Below are 26,182 nucleotides of genomic sequence, written 5' to 3'. Positions count from 1 at the left end.
TGAAGGAGTGAATGATTGAAGAATGAACAATCGCAGAGCAGGGTTGAGGCATTTCAGGAAGTGAAATCGACAAGGCTCCGCCCCTCCCGGGTCTTGCAGGGCTCCCTGCGGCCTATAGGGGCTGTGGAATGCAACCAAGCACCCTTGGCTCAGAAACAGGGCCTTGGCTCTCGCGTGGGCATGGTTCTAACATTTTTAAGCCTCGATTTAACTGTTAAAGCGGGGGCAGGAATAGTACCTGCCTCAACGGATAAGTTAATATATGCAAAGCGTATAGAACAGTGTCTGGCACTGTGTTTTGCTGTTCGTATTTTTGCTCTTCTTGCTACTGCCTTTCCATATCAGCCCCTTAAGAGGACGCCCCCGCCCTGGATTATTACTGGAGCCTCTTCCCACACTCACCCCGTGGTCAAACTGAAATACCTCCTCGTTCCCTGACGATCCCAGCCTTTGCCAAACTTCTGTGCCTTTTTAATATACTTAGCCTGCTGAATGTCTTTTTCTCTTTTATGTTCTTGTTTCCCTGCTGACTGCCTTCCTCCCTCCCTTCCTTTCCCTCTGCCAAATATTCCGCTTATCCTCCAGAAATCAGCTGCAGCCCAGATCCCTGGAGCAATGCTTTCCTCCCCTTAAGCACCATCACCAGTGTCCTTCTGGAGCTCAGTTCTTCCAGCCTCCAAAATATCCTTTACATGCTTCTCCCCTCTCCTCCCCTTGTGTCCAATTGTTTGTTCATGGATCTGCCACCGACGGCCAGACTAAGTCCTTGGGTCCAGGTCAGCCCTCAGTCATGTTCATGGCTCAACCACTGGCACAGAGCCTGGCCTATGCTAGAGGCCCTCAGTAAATCGTGGTCAAGTGAGCAAAGTAAACAGAGTTTACACTAGCAACTGCGTTGATCAGTCTTTCAGAATGGGCTTGTGAGAAGATCAAGTTAAGTTGAAATTCAGTTCTGAGAAACAACCATAATATTAGACTTTTTCAGCTTTCAATCCTATTTTGTTTTCACTAGTTAAGATGGAGTTACTGCTCCTAAATTCAATTTTCCAGCGTTGGTGCCGCACTTGTAACCTTGAAATTTAATATACGGAATTTATTGGAATACAATTTGGACATCACACGATCGTATTTGAAAGCATGGGCATCTCAGTGTATGTACTATAACCTTCGTTGCTATGTTTATTATAAGTAGCTTGTGGAGACATTCAGGAGAATCACTGTAAAATCAGCTGTAAGAATAGGTGGATATAATTCTCTGCTCATCCATTCAAGCATCTTCTCTTGGAATTCCAAGGAAACAAGTCATCAACATTTGATCGCCACTGGGACAGAGGAACATTGAGAGTATATGCAGAGAGAATCCAGTTAATCCTAAAACCTCATGTTAGGCCAGTTTTCTGGCATTTTCTCCCACCCACCCCATTCAGCCATACTACCCTTGTTATCATTGACTTTTCTTCTTCCTTCTTACTAGAGCCAAAGTTACCATAAAAACAACAAAAAAAGCAGGGGTAGGAGAAATATTGGAGAAAGGAATCCTCCCCAAAGTTAATACCTGAGCTCCTAAATAATCAAAACATGATTTTTTTTTTTTGGAGGGAATATTCCCTACAACCAAAAAGATATTTTGATATTTTAGTACTATTCTAGCTTCCTGTTCACGGCAAAGAGATTTTTTTTAAGTACACATTCGTGGAAAGACCTGTTACTATCCCTATTTATAATGTCTTTTTTAAAAAAGAAAAAGATAAAAAAAAATAAAAAGAAAAAAAATTTATTTACTTATTTGAGAGATTGAGAGAGAGAGAGAGAGAGAGAGCACGAACAAGGGGGTGGCAGAGGGAGAAGCAGACCTCCTCAATGAGCAGGGAGCCCGACATGGGACTTGATCCCAGGACTCCGGGATCATGACCTGAGCCAAAGACAGACTTAACAGACTGAGCCACCCAGGTGCCCCCCTATTTATAATGTCTTGAGAGAGAGAAATGGCCTCAGCTCCATTTAACCTAACAGAACATAAAGCATACTCCTCTGTAACCATCCAATACTTCAGGATCACATTCATGCTTCTTGTCCCAGAATTACTGCATGTAGCTCCCAGACAACAACTTGATTAGTCACTGAGAACTGAAATATATTCAGTAGATCTACTAACCTGGCTGTTTTAGCATTTGGGGTTTGAAGGGTGAATATGTGCGTGTGTGTGTGTGTGTACACATGCATGCGTGTATGTGTGTGTGTGTGTGTGTGTGTGTTTTAATCCTCGAGTTCTTTTCAAGATGCTAAAATAATTTAAAGGATCAGCAATAGAAATTGGATTTTGCAGGCTGTAAGTTCTGTCTACACAGAGGCGAGCGTGCCTCCTCATAATAACCAGCCATCAGTATTTACCAAGTGAAGTCACTAAACCAAACATCAGAGTTGGTTTGACGACTAGCCAGTCCACGAGGAACAAAGAAATCTAATACTGTACTTTAAAGGGCTATTGCGAGTTTTATAATAAATATTCACCTTTTCTTGTTTCATGTGGTTTTCCCTCTGTTTTCCTGATGTTGAAATTATGTGCATCTTAAACCATGAGCATTCAGATTATATGGTGCCTTGTACATTTGGGAAAATCAAAGTTTTTGTAATAATAGCTTATAACACAGGCCGGTTTGAATCCTTGGGGACTTGCCATATGTGCCCAGTCATTGGCCTTTATCACCTCCCTGAGATGGTAGAGGGGGAGTTGTTTGGGAAAAAATGGGGTCCACAGAGGTAAAAGAACCTCATCACACAGTAAATAACAAGGAAAATGCCTTCCAGGTGGCACTAGCCAGGGGGAATTTTCAAACAATGGATTTTTTTGTTCACTGGTATATCGCCAGCACAAGTAGGCACTCAGATATTTGTTAAATACATTGAGAAGCGCTCTTAAAAATGCAGTTAAAAAGCCTGCATTTCCTAGCGGTGCCATTCAGCATGAATTATCTTAAAACATTTAAACTCAGCATTCATACTTTCAGTAAAACATCATCTCAGAAATGAGTTGTAAGAAGAGCTCTACGGCTAAATTTGACTCAAAAAAGTCATAAAAATAGTACGATCAATGTTTGGACAGAAGCAGGGGGAGGTAGATGGTCCGTTCAGCTGAAAATACAGTATCTTAAATGCAGGAATGAGTGAAATGACTCTGTAAGATGTTTTCTCAATTTATTCTAGAAATCAAATTTCTTTATGTTTCCTGCTTTTGAAAATGCTCAGCTTGACATCCTTGAAGATGCACATCTTGGATTTCAAAAGGAATATGGCAAAGAAACTTCCCAAAACGTATTTACTCATAGCAGATCTCTCTCTCTGTCCATCTTTTTACCTTTCTATCAGCTATCTGTCATCTCTTTGTTCAACCCATAGGAGAGCCAGACGTATGTTGCCTTTCTGCAGTGTTACACATGCTCAGGAAGACTTAGGAGGAAATTTGAAGGGCTATCTTTATATTTTTCAAACAGAAGAAATTGATGGAAGAGTCCCATTTCATAATTAAGTGGGCCTAATAGTGATGTTTTGCAATGTGTATTCATTAGGAAACAGACTAGGATATCCATTTCAGTTAAGCCTGTTGAATTGGCCACAAATAGTTTACCCATGCAATATACACTGTAAGAGTGTGATTGACTTCTCAGCTAAAGGCAGTGGTTCATGGGTGCTTGCCACCAACCGAGATTGTTTGCTCACTTCTTGGTGAGACTGTCCAAAGTATGGCCCAGTGCCTGCCATGAGGAAGTTGAGGGGTGGGGAGGTTGGGCACTGAGGACGGGGAGTCCCACCGGCCTCGCTGTGAATCCTGGTTCCACCACTCACGGGCTGGGTGGCCTTAAGCGACCATCAACTTGTCTTCTTAAGCTTCAGTCTCCCAACATCTCTTCTGCACAGGGCTGTCCTGCGGATTCAGTGAATTAATATTTGTCAACCTCTTGGAACAATTAACACTTCCGTGTTTCTTGTTTTTGTTGTTGTTATTGACAGTATTATAACCAAAATTCTGTTACAAGATGTTTTCATTTATAAGAAGTACTTTAGCATTAGGGCGCCTGGGTGGTTCAGTCTCAGGTCATGATCCCAGGGTTCTGGGATCGAGTTCCGAATCGGGCTCCCTGCTCCACAGAGAGCCTGCTTCTCCCTCTCCCTCTGCGCGCCATTCTGCCTACTCATGATCTTTCTCTCTCTCTGTCAATTAAATAAATAAAATCTTAAATAAAAAAAAAAAAAAGAAGGGCTTTAGCATTAAAAAAGCACAGTCACAGCATAAAAGGGGAATGTTGGTGAACATTTTAAGCATGGTATGATCTATTGGAAAAAATAATAAATAATAATGAAATATAAAAAATAATCACTAACCCAACCAGATGGATACACAAAAGTCCTGAAAATAAAAATATCATTGCATATTTACTCAAGCAAAAAACAAAAAAATCTAGATAGGATACTAACTTTAGCAGAGCTTCTTTATTTGAAGGCTTAATTTTAACATCGTGACCATAACTTTCTCCTGATTCATCCTTTTCTCTCTCTAATCATCCTTGATTACCTTGTAAGCCACTTTGCACTGTATTTTAAAAATATGACTAGTTTCTCAGCTGAACACCCCACTACTACAAATTCAAATTGTAACCAGAAATTGGTGCCAGGGTGCATTTAAGCAATTAGAATGCTGTAATTAAAGTCTGCTGTGTATGTCATCTTATAATGCACAAGGATAAGTACAGAAGTGGAGAGCTTGGTTCTAAGTATTTACTTAATGATGCTTATTCATCTGTTCTGCAGTTGTCTCCCCCCATATTTATCAGATGTGGGTGCCTTGGAACCTCCATGCTTATTAGCAGAGCCTGACCTATTTAGGGTCCCTGCCTTTCTTGCATTGCCTAACAATTTGGCTGTAGATCGCCACACCTAATTTTCAGGGCAGTCTCATAAACATTCACTCCCTTGCTTTGAAACTCTGTTGGAGCAAGAGTTTATAAAAAGGATTTAGATATTGCAGAATGGGGGAGCTAGTCTCTCTCCTACTTCCCTTGTGACCATCTCATTCTTCCTGGACTTCAGGAGAGTAAAGCGGAGCCTCAAGATCTCAAAATGATCGGCGGGGGCGGGTGGGGGGGAGTTGTGCATAAAAATGAAAATTGGGAGTAGAAAGACTTAGAGTCCTGATATTTTTGTAGCATCATCTCATAGAATGTTGTCCTCAAAACGTTTCATGTTTTTTTCTTAAGTATAGATTAATTCATTAAAAATATTTTTTGATTCTCCACGATGTCACAGGCACTGCATAGATGCTGGGTGTACAGCTCGGCAAACAGATCTCTGCCTGTGTAGATCTCTGCTTGTGCAATGAATAACCTATTTCACAAGTTTTACGTATCTAAAATCCAGTTCCTGTGCAGTTTTTCTAATTGTCCCATTAATGTTCTTTAGAGTTTTTGGGTTTTTTTCCTGTTCTGATCCGGAGTCTGATCCCAGTTCACACGTTGTAGTCAATCATCGTGCCTCTGTAGTCTCCGTATTTGGAAACAGGTAGCCAGTCTTTGTTCGGTTTTTCCTCCACTAGTACTTTTGAAGGGTATAAGCATAGGCCAATTGCTTTGCAGAATGTCTCTTCATTTCTGATGTATGGATTTGTCTAATTCAGTGGTTTGAAACATGTATCATGTTGGACATGTCTCAGAATCATCTAGGAGCTTGGTGAAAATGCCGAGACCCATACCCTGTGCTATTTCATCCTGTCTTCCCTTGGCGTGGGCCTCTGAATTCTTCATTAGCTCTTTTCCCAGCAATTCTGCTACACCCCAAAGTTTGCGAGCCACTAGTCTAACATAATTTCCTTGTGGCAGGAATACTATGCAAGTGATGGATATTCTCGGGGTATCTTGCAAAGCGGCTGGCAATGTCAGTATACCTCAGGGGTTTTTTTCTGTATTTAAACGATTTATTTATTTATTTATTTGAGAGGGAGAGTGAGAGTGAGCACATGCACAAAAGAGAGAGAGAGAGAGAGCGCACAAGCAGGGGGAGAGGGAGAAGCAGACTCCCCGCTGAGCAGGGATCCCAGTGTGGGGCTTGATCCAGGACCCTGAGATCATGACCTGAGCTAAAGGCAGACATTTAACCCACTGAGCCACCCAGGCGTCCCATCAATGTGCTACCGTCCATTCTGCCATTCATTTTAATGATCAAAATGTTTCTATTGCGGTAGCCTTGGAATTAGCCATTTTTCCTTTCCGTGGGGAACGGTGTTAGACATCAAGATCTGGTTTCTATTTAAACTAGTTGGAACTTCATCCCAAAGAGGGATCAGGAAGGTGTCATCTGTCCACCTAAAAATAGGATGCATTGCATGAACCGTACCTGGGCTGGTCCCCAGGAAAGTGCGGTCTGCCTAGTTTCCCTACTTTCTCATTTCCATATATTACTTTGTTTATCCTCCCACAAATGAACACTAATTCACATGCTGCAAAACTTTCTCTTTGCTCCTATCTTCGTTGTGATCAAGTTTCTGAGAAGCGGTCTGCCCAGATACTTTGGTCATAATGCTTATGTCTTTGAAACTGTGATGCATGCCCACAGAAACACCTGTAATGCATTTTCCTTTTTCAAAGCATTTTTATATCTTGTTTTTCTTTTTGTCCTCAGGCTCCGTGAAACATGTGAGACAGGTATTATTATTTTCCTTGCATGTTTTTAGAAAGTGAAGCCTGAAGAGCAAAAGATTTTCTGGCATCTAACACCAACTTGTGTTGGGTGTTTTAAGTTTGCATGTCTAGTCCTTGACTCCTGGTACTTAACTTACAGTGCCCATGGCTCGTGAAGCCTGGGCTGTGTTCTCGTGGTTCAGAAACTCATTCTGAGTTGAAAATCAAGGCAAATCAATTGAATACTGAATCAAGAAACACAAGAAGCATTTCCTTTTTTAAAAGGAAAGATAAAAATGTTCCCATCTTGCGGCACCTGGGTGGCTCAGTGGGTTAAAGCCTCTGCCTTTGGTTCAGGTCATGATCCCAGGGTACTGGGATGGAGCCCTGCATCGGGTTCTCTGCTCAGCAGGGAGCCTGCTTCCTCCTCTCTCTCTGCCTGCTTCTCTGCCTACTTGTGATCTCTGTCAAATAAATAAATAAAAGCTTTGAAAAAAATGCTCCCATCAACTTTTTACTTCACTACTCTTTTAGTTGGTCTTCTACAAATTTTATTGAACCCCTGCTCTGTGCTAGGCAGTGTTCTAGGTCCTGGAAATAGAGCTAGGGCCAAATAGATTGAAAAAACCCTTGACCTTAAGGATCTTACCTATGAGACAGGGGCAATAGTGGGTGGAAAGAAAAACAATAAAGAAACAGTGAGGTGTGTAATGCATTCGAACGTGCAAATAGGATCACCAAATACCGTCATCGAAGATGCTCACTGCTCAGCTCCATGCCGGAAGGTGCAGTGAGATCTTGGACCTAAACAAGTGAGGACAGAACTGCCACTAAGTAAGATGAGAAAAGCTTTAGGGAAGATCAGAAATTCTGTTTGTTTGCTTCTTAGCTGTATGTTAGAGTATAATATACATAGAGAAAGCGCATGTAATCTAATTACATTACATTAATACATTACATAAATTACATTATATAATACATTACATTACAATTACAATACATTAATCTCTGCAGCTCAACAAACTTCCACAAATCAAACACATCTGTGCAACTAGCATCAATATCAAGTAAACAGAATATTATCACCTGAGAAGCCCCTCACCTGTTCTCTTCCAGTCACGAATCCCCCCACTTCCGTGACTTTTAATAGCATTTTTGGCTGCCTTTATATTTCATATAACTGGAGTCACACAACATATGCTCCTTGACGTTTGACCTATTTTTGCTCAAATTATGTTTTTGAGACTCATCTGTATTGTATGTAGTTTAGGCTAGCTTGTTCGCTAGCTAGCAGTAGACTGCTGAGTCGTAGTCCCTAGTCTAAATAATACCACAGTTCATTTGCTCATTGATGGGCGTTTGGGTAGTTTGCAGTACTTAGTTATTACAAACAGCGCTAGTGTCCATTGTTTAGGGGACATATGTGAACATGTCTGTTAGGTGTTTACTCGAGAGCAGAATTGCTGGGCCATCATGTGTACGTTTGTTAAGATTTGGTAGGCCTTGCCAAAAAGTTGGTCGACAACTAAGTTATAAACCACCAGCGGTGTATGAGAAGAATGTAGTTTTGATGTGTTAAGTAAAATGCCTGCTTCATGCAGTGCGATCAGATGGACCAAGTACAATGCAAAGAAGTACACCAAAGGTGCGCCTGGGTGGCTCAGTGGGTTAAGCCTTTGCCTTCGGCTCAGGTCATGATCCTAGGGTCGTGGGGTTGAGCCCCGCATCAGGCTCTCTGCTCAGCGGGGAGCCTGCTTCCCTTCCTCTCTCTCCCTGCCTCTCTGCCTACTTGTGATCTCTGTCAAAGAAATAAATCCTTAAAAAAAAAAAAATTAAAATTAAAAAAAAAAGTACACCAAAGAATTATTTGAAGACAATTTCACTATGTGCCCACAAAATGGAAATAAATAAGCTAAAACTTTTATTGGCATTCTAAGCTTTGGTGAAGAACTTTAATGATAGTCAAATACGTTAAGAATACTAATCCTACATAATGATAACCAGGAAATATAATGAAAAAGAGCATTTATAAAGGAAAATATAAAATACTGAGTATTAATGCTAACATTGGATATGTGTGATCTTTAATAGTATATTGTTTATAGTATATTGTAAAACCTTATGGTCACTATAAAACCATTTCTTTTTTTTTCCTAATAAAGTTATTTCAGTGGAGGCATACATGGTTGCAGAGAGGAAGGCAAATTATTATATATATATAATACTATATATATTATATACATAATTTAATGTATTATATATAATTTAATATATAATATATAATTTATAATTATATATACAATTATAATTTAATATATAATTATAATTATATTTATAATTAATAAAAATATTTATTTGTAATTATATAATCATATAAATATATATTTTTATTTGTTATTTACTTTATTATTTATTATTATTTATAATTATATAATAACTATAATATAATATACAATTATACATAATTTAATATACATCAAATAATATATATATATAAGAATGTTAAAGATTATTATGGAAAAGTAAAGCACTTAGATATTGAGATCAATTTTAAGGGAATATTGGCAAAATGTTACAAAACAACACAAAAATTGAACAGTGTCCCAGACCAAAGTAGATTACCATAGATATAATAATATGGAACAATGTGACAAGCAACACGGTGCATAAAGCAGAAAGAATAACATGGAGAGAATCTTTGAGCCTAGGTTTTATGATAAATATATTTGTCTCTCACTAATGCTCTAAGCAAGCCACAAAATTCAATATTATCATTCCCCATTTTGCAGATGAGGAACTGAGTTTCAGAGAAATAGCTTGCTCGGAACCCCAAAGATTCTTCCAATGAGGGAGATGGACCCCAGTCTCCTGTGACTTCATAGGCCAGGAGAAGGAGAACAGATTGAAGGATACAGTTTGTACCCACTAGACAGCAAAAAGGGTTAATTTAACACTGGTAGCTCAAACAAAGAATAAGTTCTCAAACAGGTAAGTGAACAAAGGGGTCGTTTCACACATGGGCAATAGCAAATAATATGCAATTGCAAGGGAGAGGCTCAAATTGATTAGTAATCAAAGAATTGCAAATCACAACAATTTTATGGTATTGATACTTTTCTAACTAGCAAGAATAATTTTGTTTCATGTGCTGTATTAAAATGCATACACTTCGCTAAGATGGAAAAATCCATGAGAATGATGTCTTTATCTGGGTGATGATCGCATGAGTGTATGTATACATGTGCCGTAATTCACCATGCTGTGTGCTAAGATTTGTGCTTATTACTGTATATACCTCAATAAAAAAGAAGAAAATTGCTTTAAAATATGGTCAGTGGCGAAATCAGAGTTACTTGTGAGAAAATAAAAGTAGAAATAATTAGATACTGCCAAGGTTCAGGTTGGTATAAAATGTTTAGCATGGTTAGCTTTAATAAAGCATTGAATTGGAAATCCAACTCCTCTTAAGAACCACAGCAAAGAGGCAGTTATGATCACTTGCATAACTCACAGTGGTCATTAAGGCAAAAACAAAGCAGCTGCTCAGAAAATCACAGTCACTATTGGTCTTAAGAAGCAGAAACTTCTCCCAGGGGTCCTCATGAAAGACTATTACATGATGTAATTAACTATATCCTCCTAACACACGTAGAGTTATTAAGATAATGAGGTTCTGAGGGTTGCTTCCTGTATAGGTTCTCAGTAGAAGCTGAAACACAAAAGCAGTTTCACCTTGGAGCAAGCCTTATGGTTCCATTTGTAAGTTTCTGATGCTTCTAGCTTAATCCAGGAATACAACTGAGAGAATTTAGGTCATTGTTTCTCAACTGGAGAATCTTTGGCACCCAGAAGACTTTTGGAAATGTTTGGAGACATTTTTGGTGGTCACAACCCTGAGGGGAGAGGCTGCTCCTGGAATCTAGTGGACAGAGGCTAGGGGTACTGCCTAGCACCCTACAATGCAGAGGGCAGCACCCACGCTTCCAAAAAAATGATGTTCTAACTGCAAATGTCAATTATGACAAGGTTGCAAAACTCTGGTCTAGAAAAACAAATGGAAATATATATCATCAAGCCCACCCTCCAGAAACATTACCTTTCCCCAACAACTTGGACAAAAAAGGACAAAATATTAGTCCATTTACACAATGGGAATTGTGTGGTAATTATTGCCTGGTTCCCTAGAGGCACCATTACTCCTAGAAGACAAGAACTAGCACAGGGAAGGATGCTTCTAGAGGCCAGCAAGAACTGCCTTGTAAGATAGTGGGTGGATCTTGAGTGTTGATGTACCCCCCTCCACCGCACACCAGACTAATTGTATGAAACCAGTGAGTCCATATCTATCTCTAGAATTCTCTGATCTGGCAGATTTCTCCTCCTCATAGATGTTGTCCACAGAAGGAATTAAAAAGTCTCCTGGGAGCTACATCCATTACTCATTTGTGTGCTTATCACATCTGTTCTTTACACTCTCTGTCTGTTGGCTTAGTGGTAAACCAAAGTGAGAGCATCTAAACAGCATCCAAGTCACTGTTCTTGCCAATTTTTTAGTATTAACCAGACTTTGAAGTCTGGCTTGGCTGAGCAATGGATACAGTTGACTACCAGTGTCGGGAAGTCCCTTTGTCTCCATCTGCGAGCAGTGATTCTCTCTGATTCACATCTGCCCAGCTTTGCCCTGACACACAGTGGGAGAGAGCTTTCTTCCCTCAGCTCTAATTTGGAAAATCCCTGGGAGTGTCTTTGGACTAGGTTCCATCACGTGTCCCCAGAACAATGATTGTGTTGGCACACAAGCCAGAAGGGAAAGAAGCAGCTCTGAAAAGAGTGGGATCTTCTTCCCAGAAGAGGGGACAGGTACCAGGCAGTCAAGACACATAGATATCCCGTACTCTGGGAAAATAGGTCAGCTTTTTACAAACTTTTTCTTTTGAAATTATTTCAGACTTGTGGAAGGGTTTTAAGAATGACACAAAAAGGATGCCTGGGTGGCTCATTTGTTAAGCATCTGCCTTTAGCTTAGGTCATGATCCCAGCATCTTGGGATCGAGCCCTGCATCGGGCTCCCAGCTGGGCGGGAAGGCTGCTTCTCCCTCTCCCACTCCCCCTGCTTGTGTTCCCTCTCTCACTGTGTCTCTCTCTGTCAAATAAATAAATAAAATCTAAAAAAAAAAAAAAAAAAAAGAATGGCACAAAAAATGGGGTATGTCCTTCAAACCAAATTCACCAGTCATTAATATTTTGCTACATTTGCACTCCCTCTTCCTGCCTGTGGATGTATAATTTTTTTTTCTGAATCATTTAAGAGTAAGTTATACTGTTCATCCTTAAATAATTCATTGTATAGTGCTTAAGATCAAAGACATCCCTTATACAACCGTGTTACAATGATCACATTTAGAACAGTTAATATTGAACCTATACTGTTGCATACCGTACTTTCCAGTTGTCCCAATAATGCCCTTTGTACCAACCTGTCCTCTTGATACAAGGTGATACACTGTGTTGTTGTGACTGCTTAGTCTCCTTTCCTTGGAAACAGTTCTTCAGCCTTTCTTTCGCATTCATCCTATCAACATTTTGAAGAGTATGGGCCAGATATTTTATAGAATGACCCTCTCTTTGGGTTTGTCTCATGCTTCCTCACAATTAGATCTAGAGATGTGTTTTTGGCTGAGTTACTACCCAGTGGGAACCAGCCGGTTGGTACCAGCAGTGAGAGCCGATTCTCACATGGCTTCCCAGTAGCATGTTCTGTGAGGTCATATTGGTAGTTTGAAATCAGCCGTGGTGGGAGTATTTGCACCATGGACACCAACAGATGCTACAAATGAGGGATCATCTCCCCTCCTCCAAGTTTTGGTTGTGAAACGTTTCCATTTACCAACACGTCCATGTATATAAGTGAAGTTGTATCCTTCTCAATGAATACTTTCTGGAGGCACATGATGCTGGTCTGTCCAGTTATTGGTGATATCTTATCACTTGATTAAAACTTTGTCTGGAGCACCCAGGTGGGGCATTCGGTTGGGCGACCCACTTGTGGTTTTGGCTCAGGTTGTGATCTCATGATCGTGGGATCGAGCCCTGCATTGGGCTCTGCTCAGAGTCTGCTTGGGTTTCATTCTCCCTCTGCCCCTCTTTCCTGCACATGTCTCTCTCTCTAAAATAAATAAATAAATCTTAAAAGATTTTTTTTTTACTGTGAGGTTTTTCCATTAAAAAGTTGGCATTTTCCCCCTTATCATTAAATTTCCCCATAGAGAGATATTTTGTGATTATATAGATACCCTAAACTGTTTCTCACCAAACTTTTATGCAATAGTTTTTATTTATTGAAAACAATTGCCTGCATAATTAGTACTACAATGACTATAAATGCTAATTTTCTTTTCCTCTCATTTCTTACACATTTATTTGTTGGTGTTCTATAAGCTACCTTTTTTAATAGACTTAACCCTAGAATAGCTAGATTATTAGTGATACACTTGCAAACAGGCTGACTTCCCCCAGCCCTTTGTCAAGTAGTTCCACATCCTAAGTATTTGTGAGCAAGTGATTTGTGTCTATTGTTGTTCAGAATAAGTTTCCAAGAAGTACTACATCAATACAGAAAAAGGAGTTGGGTCTTCAGAAATAATTTTTCCATTTTAGGTGTTTGTGTTTGATGATAACTTACCATCCCATCAACAGAAAAGGTGGCATTTGGAATCATTTTTCGGTCTTATCTGATTCCAGTTTTTATCAAAAGCATGCCTTTGGAAGATTCCTGGTGAGAGATTTGCACTGGAGTCAGAAAATGGCCGAATGGAAAGAGCACTGGACGAGAAGCCCAGAGTCACAGTCGAGGCTCTGGGGTTGGGGAGCACACATCATGTCCCCGATGCTCAGTGCCATCATCTGTAAAATAATAGGTCATATTTTCACTAAATTCCCTTTCAGATTGTAAAACTATCTTTTATTCTCTTCTACTTGTGAATCAAAACCTAGCATTTACCTCGTTAGCAAGATGTTTTGGTCCACTGAGCTAACAAGCCAAGGACAAAAAAAAGATGTCCGACACAGAACCTGAACCTAGTGACCTAGGGACTGGATTCGTAAAGCAGCTAAATTAGCCATGACAGTAGAGCACCAAGACTTGGTACTGTTTCATATCACCCTTGTGCATTCAGCCATGTCACCTGACTCTCTTCTCTGCTCCTCTTTGTTTATCCCTGACAGTCATGGAAACCTACGGTGGATCCCATTACCTCTCTCTGAGGAGATCCCTCTCTCAAGTGTTAGCTTGCCCAGTCCCTATAAGGTTACCTCTGTTGCCATGGTTATGAGTAAAAGAAATCTTCCATCCTAGGACAGACAGCAGTTTCTAAAGAACGTTTGCACTTCAGGCATGAAATTCCAGAGTTCTGTGTATGTCTTCATTGAATTTCACCATACAAAATTGCTGAGAACCGGGCAAATAGTATTATTTTTGCTTGATCCATTGTTTGGTGAGCTCCCGGCACAACTCAGGTAATCTTGGCAATCGGTATTAGAATTCAAATATGTTGCCTTGGGTTTCCAGAACAGTGGTTAGGAGGAAGGTGAGGTAGGGGCTGAGGTATATAAAAGAATGTAAGGCTTGTCCAAACCGTGGATTCTCCTGTCTCCCTGGAACCAGGGTCCAGGAGGCCCCACCCCTCCAGCCCACCCTCGCCCTCCTCCACAAGAATTGCTTTGGGGCAACTTGCACAGGTGAAAAAAAAAAAAATACAAACCCACAGGTGAGTTGCATATTTGCCTCCCCGCTCTTCTGGAGCTGTCTGAGCCTGGTACTTTTCATGCTTCAGCTCCTTGTTTCAGCATTTTTAATATTTAATGACCCTTCTAAGGTAGAGAATTATTTGGCAGCATTCTTAAGAGTTTCTGTCTGAGGCCTTTTCATCTGCCGAACTTCCATTTACTAAATTGAAAAGCTAGTGTCTCAAATATTGTCTGGATCACTCACCTAACATTCTGATGAGGCAGAGAGGGTCATGGGGGGTCAGAAGAGCTGGCAGTCATTTTCAATGTATTTTCTGTAGCTTTCATTCTTCTAATATCAAAACAACCCTTTTTTTCCCCCCTCTTTTGTACGATTTTAAGACAAACTGGACTTTTAAGTTCGGGTGCAATTTCAAACTCAAAGTGTTCCTCTCCCTGTTACCCCCTCCCTCTTCCTGAGTTTTGTTTTTGGTTTGTTGTGTGTTGTTTGTTTGTTTGTTTGTTTGTTTTTTCCTTTGAGCCTAAGGAATTCAACCTTTGTAAAAATTTGTCTTGATCAACACGCATCTCACCTGTTGGATTAAATGCTTCAACATCTTTCCCCAGATTAGAAAACCACTGTCTCTTGCCTCAAAGACAGAGGGCAATTGATTCTTAGAATCAACCTGGCTTCTCTTTGATTTTATAATCTGTTTCTAGAGATTAGAAGCAAGCTTTGAATTCCAAGGCTCTGGGCCTGTCAGTTTTTAAAGCAAAACAAAACTTTGGAGCAGATCCGTTGCCTCAGGTTTCAGAAGGGAAACGTAGATGTCACAGGATAAAATTCTTTTGTTTTCATTTTGTGATATAAGGGAAACATAGATAATTATCACAGCTGGCATTGTAACGCCCTGGGTTTTGGGTTTGTTTATTTTACTTTATGGCTTTTAGAAGAATTATTGTTACTAGTTTGTTTTCTTTTGTGAGAACCCCCATCAAATCACTGGGAAACGTGAGAGAAAAGCATAATCCTTTCAGAAATCCCCAGTGAGCCAGCTGCTTTTGGGAACCTACCTAGTTCGCCTTTACTTTAAACTACTCATTGTTGATGCCTTTGGTATAACTATAAAAACTCCTCAGCCCGAATTCAACAGGTAGAAGGGAGAAATAAAGAATTCAGGGCAATTTCTAGGCTCATGAGTTCCATAATCTCAAAGACTCTGTACTTTCAAGTACTAATTATACAACACTTAAGCAAGGTTGTATGGAATTGTTCTAGTGTGTGTTAATGCTTACACCAAAGTATTTTTACGATTTTTTTAAAATGAAGATCCCTTTCTACCATTCATTGTGGTAATATATTATATGATGTGGTAATGGTATTAACATATATGATCATATTTAACAAAATAAATGAAAGCATATGTGAATATTATTGCGGCAGTATTCCCTCCACACATACACTTATGCTTCGCTACCAGGGTACTGAGAAAGCATTCCTGTTTTCCAAAGCCCAGAATTCCTCCTTTTGGGTTGGGAGGGATCTTAAAGGACAAAAAAAAATAAAATAATGGGTAAAATGATAGAGTTCATCAAACTTCAGCAAAATGGAACAGAATTTTGGTCTTCTCTAAGTATGTGATGTAGCTGATTCTTAAGGCTTTACATTTTACCTCTAAATGTATAAATATTAATTCAACAATGTGTCACTGATTCAGAAATAAATTTAAATTTTTTTTTTAGATTTTTATTTATTTATCTGTCAGAGAGAGAGAGGGAGAGAGAGCGAGCACAGGCAGACAGAATGGCAGGCAGAGGCAGAGGGAGAAGCAGGCTCCCCGACAAGCAAGGAGCCCGATGTGGGACTCGATCCCAGGACGCTGGGATCACAACCTGAGCCGAAGGCAGCTGCTTAACCAACTGAGCCACCCAGGCGTCCCAGAAATAAATTTAAATTTTTAATAATAGTTGCACTGTGTGTATACCAAAAAAAAAAAAAAAAAAATGTGGTGACACAGAAAAAAAAAATCTCAGGAACACACAGAACAAACCATCTAAGAAAATCTTCAGAGCTTAAAAATGAACCTGTAGGGATGAAATTTATGCATTGAGAAGTTGTCTGAATTTTCAGCCTCGAAGACATTTGCGTTTTTCTAGAATACTGCTCTCTAAACAAAATTCCCCACAGCTAATTAAAATGTGCATGTACACACACACACACACACACGCTACGGCTTCCCCTGAACCCTGGATGCGCCCCTCCACGCCCCCCTCCCTTTCCCCTATAATGGTATGCTCTGCGTTTGATTGTAAACTGGAGGTGCCAAGCTGTGACAGCTTCCCCAACTCCACAGCCATTTGCTACAACCTAGGGCAGCCTGTGTTCAGTGATGCTTTTCTTTTCCCCCGACAGGGGCAAATCGAAGCGGACAGTGAAACCATCTTCAAGTTAGCCGCGCTTGTGTTACAGGTAAGAATCCGGCCGGCTGCCTCTTGTCTGCGCCTCTCTGTTTGTTGGTTTGTGAACTGCCCACAACTCTGAAACTTTCGCGTGGGGCCAGCGGCTGATAGATTTTTAAGCCAGCTGGTTGTTTGCCCGTGACAAACGTGAGTCGCCGTTTTCGGTTTTAGCCTAATCTGCATGAGCTATAGTGCGATATTTTATGTCCCAAAGCAAAATGAAATTTAGACTGCTCCGGGGGAAAAGAATTTAGACTGTACTTCTGGAAAGGAGCTCTGGAATAGTTGAATTTGGGAAGCCGCGATTGTTACAACAGCTGTAATTTTCATTTAAATGAGGTAACTTTTGTATACATTTTCTTGAGGTCGAGTGTGAGAACCCCTTAATGCTTAAAGACACTAGTAGCTGAGAAACAAAGCGTGTTCCTGTGCTTGTTTAAAAAGAGAAAACAAGTAGTGTGCGTTGATTCACCTATGTCCAGTTTAATAGGTCTGTGTCCAGACTAAAAAGTGTGCTGCTTGAATAGACAAGCATTTATCACGTGATCTTAGAGCCCTAACAGAAGACCTAATCATCTGTGCTTTTTCGGATATATTTGTCTCTTCTGTGAAGAATAAGAAGTGTCTAATGGCTACTAATGCATCCTCTCACCAATGCCACATTCTTCTCTGTGGCCCTAGAGAAGGTTCCTCGTGGACACTCTTCAGAAACAAAACTCAGTCACTTTAAGAGAGAAACGTGACCGCAAGTGAAATTCATTTGCTTCATTAACATAAATACATATTGATCATCTATCTTTGTTTTTTTTTTTTATTTCAGGAAGCCAAAGGGGATTATGCCAGGTAATGGTTCCTTTTGTGATATTACTATGCAAAATAACCCTTGGGGAACCCTAGCTGAATGCCATTACTTTAAATAACAATGGATGCAAACTCAAAAGAAAGTAGATCTCAAGGCGGGAGACTGAGATCTCTTCCCTCTTCAAATAGGGACCCATTCTTTTTGTGAATGAATCCAGCAAGGAAGCTTTCTTAGAACTTTTCAAGCCAGAGTGACAGTGAATTGTAAACAGAAGCCCTCCAAAGTTCTATTTTTCTGTTATCGGTTAGCAAGACAGAGAAATCCCTAAAGAGCTTTGGTAGCCGTGCTGACTTTTAAAAATTTATAAATAATCCTGTGTTGGAAGAGTTATAACATATGCACAAAAAGATAAACGATCAGCTGCTTAGTCAAGGGATTAATAGGGGATTTCTTTCTGCAGCTGCCCTGAAGGGGCCTCCCCCTTCAGACACTTAACCTAACAGTGGTATTGTTGCCACTGGGACACTTACTGGTTCTAACTGCCTAACTGGCCGCCTCATCAGAGTGTTTATGTTTGAATTCATGCTCTACCTGCTCCTTGCTGCCCTTTTAATGCAGTAGTTGGAGTCGGAGAAATCGAAATGGTTAGAAGGTAAAGGCAAGGCCTCCAATTAGAATCAGCCCACAGGCCAATGACCCATTGAAAGCCTCACCTCCACCATGTTAATGTTCCACTCCTGGTAAACTCTACCCGTAGATGATTTACAGATGACCTAGGACTCGTTCCCAGCCAAGGTTTTGAACAGGACGCTCCTTAACAGACCGATAACCGAATAATGCCTTCCGTGCCTGGAAACATCCAGTCAGGGCGCACTCCTTCACCTCGGAAAGCCCACATCCTCTCACCTGCCCGTTCAGTTTGGCAGAATGACTGAGGAGCCCACAGAACACCACGATCTGCTCACCACATCCATTAGCTTTGTTTTGTGCTGTGTTGTTTTTTAAATTTTGTGTTTAAGTTAGGAAGTACGCTTTGAAGGAATCAAAAATCTATAAACACCATTTTTTTTTAATTAAAAGAAAATGTTGGGATAAAAGGAGGCTAAATGAGTTCCTAGGTCCTTGACATCCAGCTGCTGTGTTCTCTGCTCTTGGCTTTCTCAGAGGAGCCCTATTTCCTAAGAAGATCAGATATGCGAGGAATGCCATCATGTTGGGGGATGAGTCTGAAGTTGATTTATAAATGAGGGTTTTGGGGCCAAAAGCTCACTCTCTGCAGTCTGTGAACTGCTAACCCTTCCTTCCCCATTTCCTCCCCGCCAGCCATGTGATGGACACTCTCTAAGCCTCATATCCTCATCAGGAGAATGGCACCTACCCCTTAGATTAATGGGCATAGAGTGGGAGATCAAATGTATGTAAACATTGCCCAAGGAAGTTTCTGGCACACAGCAAGCTCTCCATCACTACAGCTAATATTATCAGTTGTTCTAGTATCATCATTGCCCTCCTCAGTATCATCACCCTGTCCTGTCTCTTGGCAACCTCTGAAGAGACTGTTGGGACGAAGGTGGGTCTGAAGAAGATGAGTAGTGTGTTAAGGGAAAAAACTGAAGAGAAAGGTTGATATCCCAGACCTTCTTTAGGGTAGATCTCTTGCCTATGACTGAAGGCTCTGAAGAGAAAGTCCTCAGGTAGTCCAGACTTTTTAGCCCTAAGACTTCAGGGTTGTTGAGCTAGTCTGGCCAAGCCCAAACCAATACTCTGAGTGATGACTAGGCTATTTAGTTGGAGCACACTTTTTGCAATTGTCTAAACCTCACTGAACAGTAGAAGGAACTTGAGCCTGGGTGGGAAGAAACTAGCAATGTGACCTCTAAGTGAGCCATTTGTCCTTTCTGGGCCTCAGCCTCCTGGTCTGTGAATTGGGATTCATGAAAATAGCAACTCAGCAGGGTGGTTTTCAGGAGAAGAATGATGTGGAATGACTTTGTAGGTTACCAGTTGTTTTGCTAGCAAGCAAGAAGAAGGAGCTGTGAGCTCTTGTCATTAGGTTTATAATGAGGCAGAACTTTGATTCCTGGCTACCACCCACTCCCCTCCCTGGGATGTGATCATCTCCTCTTGTGAACAGGGAGAATATATGTTTCCTCCAGACTTCTGTTACAGAACTAATTTAAGAAAAAGAAAATACTATGAGGCAACATTGTGTATGGGTTAGAGCAAAGATACTAGAACCAGACAGCCTTGCTCAGATCCCAGTTCTGCTACTTATTACCTGTATAATCTTGAGCAGGTTATTTAAACTGCCCAAGCCCTCAACTTCCTCATCTGTAGAATGGAATTTACCTTAATAGTAAACGCCCCATAGCATTGCTATGAACATTAAATGATTTAATATTTGCAAAATGCTTTGAACAGTTGCTACAGTCCCCACCTTATTATTTCATCATATTAGTGGAATGACTTACCACCTGCCTGACATTTCAAATATGAGTTGTTTTCCAGTTTTTACTGATACATAAATAATGCTGTGATGAACATCTTGGTGTACTTGGGATTTTGATGATGTGGGATTAAGCAGAGGAAAGTTCCTTAAGGAGGCAAAATTACAAAGTACTAAAGTGAAGTTTCCATATTCTTGATACCACTACATGAAAATTCTACAGAGTTCATAGCTTCATCCAGTAGCGCCCACCAAATGCCTAAAATGTGTCAGCCTCAGTGGAGGTACTGAGGAAACCGAGAAACCTAGGCTAGGGCATTTCCTTCCAGGGAGCTTGGCTTTCTATCTAGAATTACCTCAGTGGCTGTTCTGAATCCCACTTTTCTGTTGGCTCACACGCTGGTGGCTGCAGCCCTTGGCTTTTAAAACTTCATTGAGTTGACACTCTGAGGTTTAAGCCTCAAAAAATGTCCCTGAATACCTTCTAAGACCAGGTCAACCTGGCTTTCTCAATTAAAACAATGATTAAGACCTACTTCCTAAGGCTGCTCTGGTCCACCCACTCCTTGGAAATATCTCCCTGTTTCTCAAATGTAGCATTTCTAAAGCTGAAGCCAGCAGCACCCCAGCCCCTAGAGCTTCCCTGACTCTCCTTGTATGACATCACCTTTTTCTCTTGGATCACCTCCGAGGTTTCCCCTTCTCTCTCCCACCCATCTTCTCTGTCAGTCAGCTCCTTTCTTTCCTTCTCTTTGGTTTTTTTTTTTTAAAGATTTTATTTATTTATTTATTTATTTATTTATTTATTTATTTGACAGAGAGAGAACACAAGCAGGCAGAGAGGCAGGCAGAGAGAGAGGGGGGAAACAGACTCCCTGCTGAGCAGAGAGCCCGATGTGGGGCTTGATCCTAGGACCCTGACAACATGAGATCATGAAACCATGAGACCATGACCTGAGCCGAAGGCAGAGGCTCAACCCTCTTAGCCACCCAGGTGCCCCTTTCCTTCTCTTTAGCAGACTTGCTGTCTCAGCCCTCATTCCCCTCCACACACCCCCACCAAGCGCTATGTGTGTGTAGTTTGTGGGAGTGCTTTCGATGACATTATTTTCAAAGTCCATGCATGATTCCATTCAGTCCCCACCACAAATGTTATCACTGCCATTGAACAAATTAACAGATGGAAAATCAGGCCCAAAGAAACAATGCCACACAGTCAGTGAGCTTCCAGATCTTTTCTGGTGCCATCCCTCACAGTGACCTCCACAGAACCCCAGTTATCTTCCCAAGACATTAAAGGTGATGGGTTTTGTTCCAGGTTCTCGTTGTACAGACCCACCATCTCCAACACCCTAACCTGGCATCAAGGTTCTACGTAATCTGTATTATGTATTTTTATTTCCCATACTCTGCTATTTATACTCCTTAATATCTGTTCATGCCTCTCTTTTCGGTTCTCCAGGAACTCAGTAGTATTTTCCCTTCATGGCTCTGCTCGAACTCTTCCTGGAATGCCTCGAAAAATAGCAGTCCCCCCTCTCCTTACTTAGCTTCCTGCCCTGTTTCCTTAAGAGTATTTTAAGTGAACATTATCATAACCAGTAGGAAACCTTGCTCTCTAGAAGTTAATTAAAATAGTAGAGTGAGGACTTTCATTCTCTTTAAATAGTTGACAGTCTGAACTTCCAAGTCAGCCTTTAAGCTGCAAAGATAACAAGTTGCTTGGGTTACACAACCCAGAGAATTCCTGAAAGCTGACACAGCGAGGAGGGAAGGCTTTATCACTGAGCTAGCTCCAAAGGAGTTTGTAAAAGCAGGGCTGGGTTGGGTTTTGTTTTTTCTCTCTCTTTTTTAAAGATTTTCTTAAGATCCTGAAAGTTACCGAATAACCACGATTAGGACACTTCTGCTTATACAAAAAAGTGAGTGACGACAATTTACAATTCAGTGCTGGGTCAGAATGAGCGTATATTGTCACCCAGCTTCGAATGGGAAGGAATAATTCACAACTTACAGCTGTGCTACAAAATACGGCTTATTTCCCATGGGAAAGGACCTGGTGTGGCTGCCCATAGAGTAGTTAATGAAGGGAGGGGGTAAAGAAAAGTAAAGACTTTAAAGAACTTTCCCGCCTCATTCCTCCCTCTCTAGAGCCCTTGAAACTCTAAAATGCCCTTCCATTTCCAGAGCCTGTAAAATCAGTTACATTAATAAAAATAGCAGCTCCCATGGGCTTGGTGCTATGCAGGGTCCTTACACCAATGGGGAGGCAGTAGTGATGACAGGAGCTTTTAGAATTTAACAGGGTTAAATCCAGATTTTTTAAAAAAGATTTTATGTATTTATTTGACAGAGAGAGATCACAAGTAGGCAGAGAGGCGGGCAGAGAGAGAGAGAGGAGGAAGATGGCTCCCCGCCGAGTAGAGAGCCCGACGTGGGACTTGATCCCAGGACCCTGAGATCATGACCTGAGCAGAAGACAGAGGCTTAACCCACTGAGCCACCCAGGTGCCCCTAAATCCAGATTTTAGAATTTAGAATTTAACTTGGGTTCAAATCCAGGCCCAGATGCTTGCTGCTTAACTCGGGCTAACTAACATCTCTGGAACCCTGTTTCTGGGTCTCAGTAAATATTACATGGCATTGTTTCATGGTTCCTAAAATGCACCACCTTCACATCAACCCTGTGATGATAGGCGCTGTTAGTATCCCCGTTTTACAGATAGGGAAACTGAGTTACGGTGTGAGCAAGCGGCATACTGTCTAAGTCGCAAGGCTAGAGAGTGGCAGAATTAGGACTCCAAGCCTCATGCTCTTTACTGCTATGAGTCTCCTGTTTCGTATTCCAGCACAAATCCTTGCCAGCAGAATAAAGAAGACTGACTGGACAGAAGTTAAACCTTTCTGTCCCATTTCAAGCAAGGGCTTTAATATATCAGCCAAAGGCTTTTGTGAAAAAAAGCTTGAGAAGTGGCTTTTCTCTCTCCCTGTGAAATGATTATTTTAAGGTTTGAACTAAAGATAGAAACAAATTCTTTAGCATATCAGTTCAGTGCATCAATATTTATTTTTCATGATGTAAATACATTTAATGATGTAAATACATCTAAGTATTAGGTGGTTTTACGTGTTTTACAGACATTAATTCATTAATCATCATCTTCACCCTATGAACTTGGTATATGTCCCTGCACTACAAGCGAGCTTAAGATACTTTGTGTGGCATTATATTGAAATTACCCTATTATGGCTTAACGCTTCCCAATGACTTGGTCAAATATCAAGAGTTATGTTGAATAAACAAACAAGCTAACAACACAGGGGGAACCATGGACAATGGAGTGTGGGGAAATACCTGGTTAAGAGTTAAACAAAATTGAAGTTCTCTTTGTTAAGTTTCGGATCTGCTCTTGTACATAGCGAATCTCCTGGAAGACATGTCAACAGTATTTCCTGTGCTGGTTTTTCCCGGCTGTGTGAGCCTATTACCTGACAATGTCCTCTGGAATTCACTTTGTAAAGTGTGGGTTTATTCATTTGCTGAAAACTCAGTATTAAAATGCCTTTAAGGGGTGCCTGGGTGGCTCAGTGGGTTAAGCCTCTGCCTTCTGCTCAGGTCATGGTCTTAGGGTCCTGGGATGGAGCCCCACATTGGGCTTTCTGCTCAGCAGGGAGCCTGCTTCCTCCCCTCTCTCTGCCTGCCTCTCTGCCTACTTGTGATCTCTCTCTCTGTGTCAAATAAGTAAATAAAATCTTTAAAAATAAAATAAAATGCCTTTACAAGATAGGCAGTTTGGGGGTGTCTGGGTGGCTCAGTCATTAAGCCTCTGCCCTCAGCTCAGGTCATGATCAAAGGGTCCTGGGATAGAGCACCATGTTGGGCTCCCTGCTTGGTGGGAAGCCTGCTTCTCCCTCTCCCACTCCCCTGCTTGTGTTCCCTCTCTCACTGTCAAATAAATAAAATCTTAAAAAAAAAAATGGGGTGCCTGGGTGGCTCAGTCAGTTAAGCATCTGCCTTCAGCTCAGGTCATGATCTCAGGGTCCTGGGATTGAGCCCCACATTGGGCTCCCTGCTCAGTAGGAAGCCTGCTTCTCCCTCTTCCTCTGCCTACTGCTCCCCTTGCTTGTGCACACACACACTCTCTCTCTCTATCAAATAAATAAATAAAATCTTTTTAAAAATAAATAAAAGATAGGCAGTTTGGAGAAATCTGTTCTTTGTACTCCCTGTCAGATTCATTACTCCCCTAGATTTTAATTCCATTACCTTGTAGGCAGGGTGGACATTCATCAAGCTCTGAACTCTGAAGAGCTCTAAATTTGGAAAAAAAATCATCCATCCCATACGATGGGCACTTTTTCATCTGTCCTGAACAGAGTGTTAGAGCTGGCTGGTATCATGCATTTGAACCCTGATTTCAAAGCTGATGAACTAAGGAGTGACATATCCATGACAGTTCAGGTAGACAAGACCAGACCTGCAGTCTGGGCGCCCCACCCATCTCCGATGCATCACTGTAACTTGCACCTGGGTAAGCAGGCCTGTGTGGATCCCGGCTGTCCATGCTGGAAGGCCGTGAAAGACAGCAGGCAGTGGACACTACCCCGGTAAGTGGTGTTATCAGTGCAGTGGCCCCAAGTCTAATATTAGTCACTTGAGGAGATACTTTAAGAGTGAGAAAGCAGGAAGTAAACTCTGGATCATCAGTGCCCTTGGATGCCTTGCCTTTTTCTCATCGTTCAACCCTGTTCCTTTGCACAGATTAAATACCTAGAGTGTGCAAGGCACTAGACCCAGCAAGGCCTGTGACGGAGGCAGACTGTGTTTCCAGTCTCCTTTGTTGGAGATGCCAGGGGAAAGCACGGACTCTGGATTCAGACGGGCAGGCAGGAGTTTGAGACAGTCTCCTGGTGGCATGACCTTCAGCCTGTTTTAAGACATCTGAGTCAAAGGTCCCTTTTCTTTAAGAGGTTTGTTTTAAGGTTACATTAGCATCACCCCTAACCTTAACCCTTTTAGGGTGTCTGGTACGGAGTAGAGATGTCCGAGTACGTGGGAGTCATCTTGCACTTTCCACTAAGTCCTGTCTGTTGTAGTGAGATACGGTTTTCGTTGCCTCTTTTTTTTTTTTTCTTACCATCTTAGCAATGATTAAGCATGCCGTTGCGTAGTGGTCAACACATTCACGTTGTGCAACCGTCACCACCATCCACCAACAAAACTCATCTTGCAAAGCTGCAACTCCGTACCCCTTAAACACTCTCACGTCTCCACCCCTCCCCCAGCCTCTGGCAACCACCACTTCGCTTTCAGTCTTTGTGAATTTGTCTATGCTGGGCACCTCATGTAAGTGAAATCACGCGATATTTGTCTTTTTGTGACTGGCGTATTTTATGTAGTGTAATGTCCTTGGGGTTCATCTGTGTTGTACCATGCATCAGAATTTCTTTTATTTCAAGGCAGAATAATATTCCTGTGTATGTATAGACTACATTTGGTATATCTGCTCATCCGTGGATGGATACTTAGGTTACTTATACTTTTTGGTTCTTATGAACAATGCTGCTATGAATATGGGTATGCAATATCTCTTTGAGTCCCTGATTTCAATTATTCTGGGAAGAGAGATGCATTTTCTAAAAAGATTCTCTGGCTTCTAGATGCTTAATTTTATTCCACCATTCATTGGGATAAGGTGGGATGAGGGCACGGTAATGTAAGACAGACCTCAGATTCTTGTTCTAAATCGTCAGATCTTACCTGTCAAGATCAATGTTTAGAGTCTAATATTTGTATTGAAAATAGTGTTGTAGATGAATTTTTATTGACGGGGAAAAATGATTACAATAAAGTGGAAAAAGCAAAAGTATATATATTCTCCACTTTTAAAAAAATGTGTATCAGTATATTCAAACACACAAAATATGCATAAAACTGTTAAGTTCTAGCATAGTGCATTGTCTTTTGAATTTTTTGTTCACACAACACATTCATTTCTAACATATATATAGATGTATATATTTTTTGTTTATTTATTTGTAATAGTTATGCACACATAGAACCATACAGCGTCCTGTTCA

At 41.0% G+C, this 26,182-nt stretch overlaps 1 protein-coding gene across 1 annotated transcript in view; it reads left to right on the top strand.

The window, feature by feature from the left end:
* Positions 1-26,182, top strand: part of LOC111143974 (FERM domain containing 4B) — a 174,354-nt gene that overhangs the window by 89,686 nt on the left and 58,486 nt on the right. Inside the window, exons 6-7 of the mRNA XM_022498014.1 lie at positions 16,807-16,863; positions 17,674-17,696. Coding sequence (XP_022353722.1) covers positions 16,807-16,863; positions 17,674-17,696 — 80 coding nt within the window. The remainder of the gene's footprint in view (positions 1-16,806; positions 16,864-17,673; positions 17,697-26,182) is intronic.

The sequence above is a fragment of the Enhydra lutris genome, unplaced genomic scaffold (genome assembly GCF_002288905.1).
Source record: "Enhydra lutris kenyoni isolate GAN:26980312 unplaced genomic scaffold, ASM228890v2 scaffoldscaffold10, whole genome shotgun sequence".
In the NCBI taxonomy this organism is placed as follows: domain Eukaryota; kingdom Metazoa; phylum Chordata; class Mammalia; order Carnivora; family Mustelidae; genus Enhydra; species Enhydra lutris.
This window is presented reverse-complemented; position numbering and strand designations above follow the sequence as displayed.